The sequence below is a fragment of the Stylophora pistillata genome, chromosome 10 (genome assembly GCF_964205215.1).
Source record: "Stylophora pistillata chromosome 10, jaStyPist1.2, whole genome shotgun sequence".
Taxonomy (NCBI): domain Eukaryota; kingdom Metazoa; phylum Cnidaria; class Anthozoa; order Scleractinia; family Pocilloporidae; genus Stylophora; species Stylophora pistillata.
The window spans coordinates 4,161,030-4,170,227 of record NC_142528.1 but is presented as its reverse complement, the minus strand read 5'-3'; the positions used below and the strand labels follow the sequence as shown (position 1 = coordinate 4,170,227).

The window sequence follows — 9,198 nt, the reverse complement described above, 5'->3', positions numbered from 1 at the left end:
AGAGAACCTTTTAAACTTCGAACTTTTTTAAGTTTTTCTCGCACTATATGAGCAATTCGGTTGCAAAGCGCAAGTTTCCGTTTGCAGCGCAAAACAGGATTACTCTGAATAACGCGAAATAGGTGACTGAAATTTTTATTTAACTTGCCTGTTACAATGAGAAAGATAAAATAAAACGCAGATGATGGCTGCTTGTATTTACATGCAAATGATACTTCAATAATAATGAATTTACAGCAGTTGTATTGCTATATCTTACACGCGTTATATACACAGGCGTTACAAATTTACGAATACGCAAGTCTTCCTCAATTTCGAGTTATTTCTGTAAACAAACGGTGCCTGTACGTCGTCTAGAAAATTTGTAGCAGTAAAATTTCACCAATATCTATGTGAAAATTAAATCAAAACAGGTTCAATCAAAAAGTAAAGAAAAGTACCAAGATAGTTCAGTTAAGCGCGTTCTCCGCGGATTCGTCTCGCTAGTTGAATGTCTTTAGGCATGATGGTGACTCGTTTAGCGTGGATTGCACAAAGATTAGTATCCTCAAACAATCCTACCAAGTACGCCTCTGCAGCTTCTTGTAGCGCCAACACCGCAGAACTCTGGAAACGCAAGTCTGTTTTGAAATCTTGCGCTATCTCACGGATCAATCTCTGGAAAGGGAGCTTGCGGATGAGCAGTTCTGTGGACTTCTGGTAGCGGCGAATCTCTCGGAGAGCGACAGTTCCTGGCCGGTAACGATGAGGTTTCTTAACGCCGCCAGTGGCTGGAGCACTTTTCATTGCTACCCTTGTTGCGAGTTGCTTTCGTGCAGCCTTTCCTCCGGTTGATTTACGAGCGGTCTGTTTGGTGCGCGCCATTTCTCGAAAGTCTTGCAAAACTCGCTGGTAAGGTAGTCTTGTACAGAAAATCTGAAACAGGATCTGAAATTTCTCGGTGATGAGAAAGAATTGTCATCCAACTTTTATACCGCTATAACGCACGTGCGAATTATACATAAAAAAAAAAACACATAGCACGGAGAATTCGCAACCTTGCCATTGGTTGTTGCTAAAGATTCTAAATTTCTGGCCTATCTAAAAAGCTTTCTAATTAGCTATCTTTTGTCTAATTTCTAAAGAAACGAATCACAGTTTTAATTACATTGGGGGAAAATTGGTAATTGGCAGTCGAGGGGGCTCGATATTATACCTCACCTTAGCGCCATTTGCACGTGACAGAAGAGCTCCATATTTTATTTTGCATAACTGTAGCAACGAAATGCTATCTTTTCGTTTATCCTTTACATTCCAATGCGTTGATCAGGTTTATTTTTATCGAAGGAGAAAACATTTAAAAAAAGAAAAAGATGAAAAACTGATATTTTTCCGTATGATGAAGTCGGCAAAGATTAAGATGATTTAGAAGTTTAGTAGGATCAAGAAATGCGTCGACAAAATTTTTATTCGAGGCCTCTAATCTGCTGTCAAAAAAGCCCCAGACTTTACGTTCTTTTGGTGTTTCTGTAAAGGTGTTTCGCGGCTTATCGTGGTCATTGTTTTTATTGTCACAATTAAAAACTCGCTTTTATAGCATTGTAAAAAGTATTTGAAAATTCAAACTTTATTCAACTTTATTATTTACACACACAAAAAAATGCGTTGGGTATTGGTATTCACCATGAAAATTTCTGTATGAAAATATTTGCTTTTCTATGTATAGTTTTTGAAATATGTATATGTAATAATGATTGCGTATAGTAAACGATTTATACAACTTTAACTGTTGAGAATGCTTCTGGATATTCTGAAACTGAATTAAATTTCTTTTCTTGGTGTTTCAGCTTTACAACTTCATTTGTACGTTTTCAGCACATCCTGAAAAAAAAAAAAAAATGTAAATCGCGACAATTAAAGCTAATGATAGTCACTTCAGATCCAACCCAGTTTAGACGAACTATTATTTATTGTGATTGCCGGATCTAATACCTCAAACTGCCGCATAAATGTGGCGAAGATTCCAAAGAAATCTTCCGGTTTATCGCACTCTTCGCCAAAATACTGCATAAGGAGGCTAAAGCTTCGCTTGGCATTCTTCTGTAGTGATAACACGTCTTTAAGGTCTTCTTTTGCCGAAACAGCAAAAAGCTTTCAGGTTTGTCAAGGAAAAGCTTTATATGACTTGATCTTAAAGCTTTCTCTCACAAGTTCCTATATTTCTAGCTCGATAAAGGAAGAGATCAAGTGAATAATTCTCTTGGCGAGCTAGCGTTTCTCTTAAAAAACAAAACAAAAAGAAAACGGATATTTTACTAGGCACTTTGTGCCATCCTTAATTATGAAAAAGGTTATACTACAATTAAGTTGATAATTTCGCAGTTCGATAAAGATGCCTCCTCTACAAGAAGTGGTACCCCTTTATTATGGTGACAGACAGTCCATTAAACACTGTATATATATAGACTAAGCGAACGAATGCGTGAAAACTTGGTGAACTTCACTCTGAGTTCTTGTGGGTAACCCTTCAATAGCCACAGCCCCTGCTAACTAATGTGAATCGTGATTTTTCCGAATCATTTCTAAATTGCAACTCAGATACCGAGGTAATACCATAATAGTCTTGCTGCGCCCAGGGAAAGGTACGCTGTTCGGGTGAGGTTCACTGTTTGATCCAGTAAAGGAATAGCCACCCCTTCCCCCCCTCCCCCCCACTCCGCCAAGATTGTATGTGCATCATCCACTGTTTGTATGGAGTAGACCATCCACGTCTGATCTTCAGCTTTGAAGGATACTCTAATACTTGTACTGAAACAGTCTTCCTCTACACTATCGTTGTTTATTTTCTCTACGTCTTCTTCAAGGACCTGTGAATTGAAATAATTAAAATCCAACAAGGCAGTTTTATTTCATACACGTTAAAATCAAAGAACTTCAAGTGAGAACTACACAAACTCGTCGTTTTACCTCAATTTCTGTAGACAGCTTGCATATTTCCTTGTCAAGAGAATGAAATGGAACTGAAAAGTCGGGAAACAAGGCTAATTAAGAATCGTATATCACTTGGAATGTAACACGAAGTAGAATATTCATAGAGAACGGCACGTAAGGCCTTTGAACTCGTTATCCTGTTAAACACCACGTTTTTAAACCCATCAAGCTCCATTCGAGCTTTGTACGCGACCGAGTGGGAATAAAATACTTACAAAAAGTTGAGAAGTTGAGGTACTGTTAGACAAGGATTTCAAATTTAATAGTTTTCGAATAAAACCCTACTTATGTCTGATTTCAGCTGTAAGTTAAAAATGCTTTTACATTCACACCTTTTGATGCTTTTTCCACATATCTGAGATCGTCTCCCAAAGCGGCGATGTGCGGACATTTTGTGATGATAACTCGAGTCAGATAATCCAACACAGAAGTGGCCTTTTTCAAAGACGATTTGTAATCCATCAGCTATGAAAAAATATGATAAAACAATTTTCATCCGAGTGTCGAAGATAATTATGGAATTGCATTGGCTTTCTTTACTTCTTTCATTCCACTAATTTATTCATGTTTTTCTCGTTGCCATGCTCCCACCAATAACGTAGCTCCATTTTCTGCCTTTAAAAGCACACACAACCCACAATTCCTCTATTCGCTCCGACGAAGAGCTAACGCTCGAAACGTCAGCTTTTGTAATCATTACGGTGGCCAATTTACCATTTCAACTTTGTTGATATATCCAAATCAAATCGTTACTCTCAAGGACGCAGCCCCAAACAGTTTCTTTCGAAACTATCAGCCTTTATTTCTTTACTTCGCTCAGTGATTGGCCCAGAAAACTCACATCGCTCCCTCAAACAATCACAGCTGCAAAACTAAGACCAATCACGAGTTGGTCGCCTGCGTCTTTCCGCGCGCAGGTGTGTGAAAATACGTTGTAAGTGAAAAAAAGTAAACAAACTTGCTTTTGTAACAAAGGTTATCTTGAAGGCCCAGGTGTCGCTTCCATTCATGATGTTCCCCATGGTCAACACCATCTACAATTGGCAGAATAATTATAAGTGTGAATAATAAAGGTGAGTAAATGGACGTATAAGGTCGGAAAAACAAAGTACCTTGCTTAGATATACACAATTTATTTGTACCTCAAGGAATTTTGTGAGTTTCTCAGAGGTCATAAGCTCTTGGCAGGCGTTGATGACTGTTTCAAGATGCTGAAATACAAATCAAATGTGAATTCATGACATGAATGTTCATAGCTTCAAAGTGTTTGCTACAGAAGATGAACCTCGATCAATCATCTTTGGGAGAAATTCGCCTTTGTCTCTGATTGGTTTGAGTTCGATTTTGATCTCTAAGGAGTGACGTAAATCAATTTGAGGCGCGAGCCTCATGAAATTAAAAGAAATAGAAGTAACGAGTCATAATAAGCAGGCTAAGGGTGAACTCATTACTGGTTTGATTTGTGTGATCCTTTCTTGTAACTGGGCTTTAAGCAAGACTGTGCGGAGTCTTGCTTTATAGGAAGGCACAGTCGCAGCAACCTGAGGATGAAAAAAAAAAGAAATGCATTTGATATATATTACCATCAAACAGTGTAAATGACGTTGTTTGCTGATGCACTTTTATACTCCTGGGCCTAGTTGTTTAAAGGTTGGATAACGCTATTCAGCGGATAAGAGTCACCAAAACGTACTAGTCTACACTATCCACTAGCCGGATAGAGACCTATCCAGCGGTAGTGTCGTCCGCCCTGCCAACACCTGAGTTCTGGTTGGAGAGAAGCTTTGTAAGAGTTACTGGAAGTGTCTTGCCAAACAGCAAAAGTTGCTTTGACTTACTTGATTTGCCATTAATCAGCTAACGATCCACTTTACATAACATACACTACACAGGTAGTAGATGTATTGTAACGCGACCATCAAAAATGAATTCCCTGGCCTTCAATGCATAAGAAATTTGAATAAATCCCAACTAGCCAACAGCCTTCGCCGCTCACTTTTTAATATATTCGACTTATTAATTATGTGTCTTCTTATAATACCGGTACCTTAAGATAAAACCGCTCAGCTGGCTCAAGTAAAATCTCGTTTTCTTTCTCCATTTTCCTTAAAGCTCTAGTCTAATAAAATGCATGAAAATGTAAGTCATGTAGTTCGATGAGGATGAGGACTCAAGTTTGGATATGCATGAAATAATCTTTACCAGTATTTAGCTTGAGAAAAACATTTTTGGCGCTTCTACATGGTAATGAATCTTTGCATAAAAGAATACTTGCCTCGAGTTTCGATAGGCAGTCACTTTCATAAACTAATGAATCATAAAAGCCCTTCATGAAACATAAAGTGAACTGAATTTTTAAAAAGATAAAAACATAGGGTTTTGCACTTTCTTCCTCATTTTCCGCTACTGACTAGAAAATTCATACCTATGTAATCCATTAAACTTTCTTTTCCAAGGGCACGTTTGCACATATTGAGTTGCTCTGTTTTGAAAGGTTAGTTTTAAAATGCATATCTCTGCATAGCTGTTACCTCTCGATCATCCGGTGCAAAAGCCAAAACCTGTCTCAGCTCATCAGATGTAAGTTGTGTGTTTCCAGATATCAGGCATTGGGCCACACCTTCTGCTTTGAGCTTGTAATGCGTCAAAATGATTGCTGTGATAAATCAGTTACTCTACCAGTTAGTCAATTCATCTATGAAACAGACATTAAACCTATCAGCCGTCTTTGAGGTTGTTACGTGAAATGCCCTGCCCTTCCTAATAAAAGAGATCCTCAGTTGCAAAAAGTTGTAATTTCTAGTAGTGACCAGATTTGTTCTTTTTGACTTGTATATCTATCTTGGTTAACTCTTCTCACACAACGCACCTTAATCACAGATATTTTGAACTCAAGAAAGATAAGATATCAACAAAATAAACAACATCAAGGTCCATAAATGGATTTCTTTGTTTTTTATTACTGCTCAACAAGTTTTAATTTACTTCTACCTTTTACTGTTTTTTGAAGTAACTGAAGTACTTACAGACATTGAAAATTTTCTTTTCGTCCATCGCATTTTCTCTTTTGGTCTTTTTTAGTAAACTCCCTTTGAGGCAAAATTACATAGCATGCTAGTTAAGGAAACTTTATGCTTCCCATATCATTGCATTGGTATGAAGCAAGACAAAAGAATCAATTCTTCGCATATTGTGTACCAATGACTTCTCGAAAAATAGAAAATCCCGACAACGATAACTCTTCTAAGGAAGCGATGTTATTGAGATTGCAACTCTATCATCAAGCGTCTTTTACCTGTTTCATTGAAACTCTACATTTTTAATATATATCGGAACTAAGAACTGGCAAGAAAGTTATTGCAGTCTCATGTTACGACCGGTAGTGCATACAACGAACTTCATATTTGTTTTTTGTTAGCACCATATACAACTGATCATTCACTTTGTTATTATGATTAATACTAGAACACACACCTGAAAGTGACGTAACAGAAAATTCCCTGATTATATCTTCAGAGTCAAAAATACCTTCCAAAGGCAAATTGTCTTTAACCTAAATACGGATTTGACAAAACAAGATAAAGAAAACGTTATTCCGAGTGAGCAGAGCAAAGAAGGAAGGAAAAATGTGGGAACCAGTATAAAAGGTTCTATTTCTGATAGCACGGATCCGATCTGTTTCCTTTCTTTTAATGTTAAACAAGGACAATTAAGTCTCAGGAGAGTTCCAGACATTTTTCCCTGAGGAATTAGTAGTCCAATTGAATAGGTTTCAAAGAAGCATTTGATAGCAATTTTTGCATTACCAAAGGTATTAATTAATTATTTTGCCATGAAACTATGTGTGCACATAGCTGTAATATCAGTTCCATTTTTCACCTTTTTCCAGATAGTGTCTTTCTCGAGGAGGTTTGGGCTGAGTTGTTCCCAAGACAGTTTCCGACAATCGATTCGTTGTCGCTTGTGTCCATTCATGGTGTTTGGTGGGGGAGGAGGAGGGTAACATGGTGGTGGAGGGGGTGGGGCGGGGGCCGCGTTGACAAGGGGATAAAATGGTGGACCTTGACTTTGCCAAAAGTCTGTGAAGAAAAAATTGAAATGCAAAGCATTGTTTTGCATTATGAGTTTATTTACCAAACCTTGGTTGAAGGGAAAAGTCTTAATCGTGATTTTAAGAGCAGTTTCTTGTTACTGCCCTCAAATTCAAGTTCAAGCTTTCAGGGAGTGATTGGCTAAATGGGAAAACGAAACAAGTGGGGAAGGAAAAGGAACCTGTACTTCGAAATACCACGCAATCGTTTTTAGTGATCTACGTACCTTGATGTCGGAGAGCAGGAATCCAGTTTTGTATGCTGAGAACTGAAGCCATGAGCACGGCAAAACCTGCGTAAACGTTCAAGAGCGAGAGAGGAATTAGCTGTAAGTAAATATCGCTCCTAGAATCCTCATTCCCGAGAGGAGAATTGCATAGCCTCCCTCGCCTGTTCCGCTGTACAAGAGGAAAGAAGGTTCAGGGAACGAGATTGGCAGTGATTTAGCTCTGAAGTAACCGACAGTGCATCAGGTGTACTTGATGAAATAAAAGCATTGCTTACTTGGAAAGACCCAGATATTGACAGCAAAAGTGATGTCTTTTTTCGTGAAAACGGTAACGAAGAACAGCAGAATTACAGCAGTAAAAGGTAAAATCACTTTCCAGTTACTATGGAAAGAAAACGACACAAAAGGTTAAAAGCATTTTTCATAGGATTACAACAACATGAAAAAGAAAGAAGTTAATACTATGAATTACCATTTGAAAAACTCTGAAGTACTGTTGAAGAAATTGCGATTGTTTTGCGTCTCCTCTGAAAAATAGAAAACAATATTACGATGTAAAAGATAGAGCCAAGGATTTAAAGTTTTCCTATATATGTTCACCCTACCTTCATAGAACGATATTGGTAAGATAAAATAAACAAGTTGCCCGGATCATCAATAAGACGAGGGAATTTTACTTCATCATTTTTTTAAATATCTAGGTTGTTATGCCTTTACGCTCGTTTAAAGTTCATTCACATTTTGATAATACATAGCCAGGCTCATTTAACAAGGAGTGGTTTTGTTCCCCGGGAAGTGGTTTGAAAACATTCGTCTCAAGACGAGAAAGCCTAATTAAAAGAAGCGTGCTTCAGAAAAAATGGTACTTACGACAAGTTGACTTAGTGAAATTAAATTCGATTTCAGGGAATTCAGTGAATCTTTGGAAACATTTTGTAACGAAGTTGAAACAAAATCACTAGTTCCATTCTGTTCGAGTCGTTTACAAGCGGTTTCTGATAAAGAAAACATCGTTAAAAATCGATGAAAGCCAGTACACTTGTCAGTTGTCTGGCTGCTGTGGCAAACACCCGTCAACTCCTTTCCAGCTGCTGGAGTTTCAAGATATAAGCTTTGTCGGCTAGATCCATCAAATTTCCAAAGTAAACAACGTAGCTATCAATTAGATAATATGCCGATTTGTTAGTGTGGAAATGTGAAACTAACCGGCTGTTTGAACTTGAACTTGTCAGTGACAGTGATGGGCAATGAAGAACATGCTGTGGTAAAGCTGCTCTGTTTCAGTTCAAAACGAAAAATTGAAACAAGTACCTTTTGGTTCCGTGCTGCCTCGATCATGTCCAAGCATTGGACTTACACCGGTTTCTTTTCAAGTGATCATCGAATCTATTATTTGTTGTTATTAGTTTACTTAAGGTAAGTTTTTGTTTTGCTTTAAGTCATAAACAATTTTCAACTTTTTGCGCTTCTTGGTAGAAAATAACGACTGTCTTGAGTTCGGCTGAGAGAATTCCAAAATTTTTCCTCGGTTTAATTTTGTTACAAAGATTTCTGTATATCTGTAATCAAACACATTGAGAATCTTACTGACTTATGCGTAATACCTTCCATCAATGGGTTATTAACGCTATCCAACGAAAGGTTTATAGTTATCACTACGGAACAAGTCAGGCACATACCTTTTGTGGCAGGACTTGATTCATTTTCAGCCTCTGTCATGGCAAAAGTATCTCTTGAACTGATTATATTTTTCACTTTAAATAAATTCTCATTGTTGACCAAAAACTTCTATGACCCATCGTTTAGGGTGTCTAGTTTTGCTCAAGTATCTACATGATGAAGCTATTTGCCGAGTGTTTATGTATGAGCAAATACTCCGACAGTTGCTTTGAAAAACAGCCGCCTTTG

At 37.7% G+C, this 9,198-nt stretch overlaps 2 protein-coding genes across 3 annotated transcripts; both read right to left on the bottom strand.

The window, feature by feature from the left end:
* Positions 1-119: 119 nt before the first annotated feature.
* Positions 120-1,530, bottom strand: LOC111324769 (histone H3). Its single transcript, XM_022928402.2, has one exon. The coding sequence runs from the start codon at positions 862-864 to the stop codon at positions 454-456; it is 411 nt and encodes a 136-aa protein (XP_022784137.1). The 5' UTR covers positions 865-1,530; the 3' UTR covers positions 120-453.
* A 58-nt stretch (positions 1,531-1,588) lies between these two features.
* LOC111324768 (disheveled-associated activator of morphogenesis 1) lies at positions 1,589-9,198 on the bottom strand. Of its 2 annotated transcripts, none has more exons than XM_022928401.2 (17): positions 8,970-9,198; positions 7,763-7,817; positions 7,566-7,672; positions 7,288-7,353; positions 6,850-7,049; positions 6,445-6,523; positions 5,997-6,059; positions 5,502-5,626; positions 5,018-5,089; positions 4,422-4,511; positions 4,113-4,181; positions 3,933-4,004; positions 3,303-3,435; positions 2,947-2,999; positions 2,775-2,846; positions 1,972-2,130; positions 1,589-1,860 (listed from the first exon to the last, which is right to left on the bottom strand). In XM_022928401.2, the coding sequence occupies exons 1-17, from the start codon at positions 9,007-9,009 to the stop codon at positions 1,837-1,839; spliced, it is 1,479 nt and encodes a 492-aa protein (XP_022784136.1). In that variant the 5' UTR covers positions 9,010-9,198; the 3' UTR covers positions 1,589-1,836. The 2 variants fall into 2 exon arrangements, with proteins under 2 accessions (XP_022784136.1, XP_088592149.1); XM_088736023.1 differs by lacking the exon at positions 8,970-9,198 and adding an exon at positions 8,161-8,472.

Coding starts and splice junctions, on each gene's coding strand:
- LOC111324769 (XM_022928402.2), bottom strand. CDS start 864: ATGGCGCGCACCAAACAGACCGCTCGTAAATCAACCGGAGGAAAGGCT.
- LOC111324768 (XM_022928401.2), bottom strand. CDS start 9,009: ATGACAGAGGCTGAAAATGAATCAAGTCCTGCCACAAAAG. Junction 6,524..6,849: donor AAGACACTATCTGGAAAAAG/GTGAAAAATGGA, acceptor ATCCGTATTTAG/GTTAAAGACAATTTGCCTTT. Junction 3,436..3,932: donor AGATAACCTTTGTTACAAAA/GCAAGTTTGTTT, acceptor ATTTTTTCATAG/CTGATGGATTACAAATCGTC.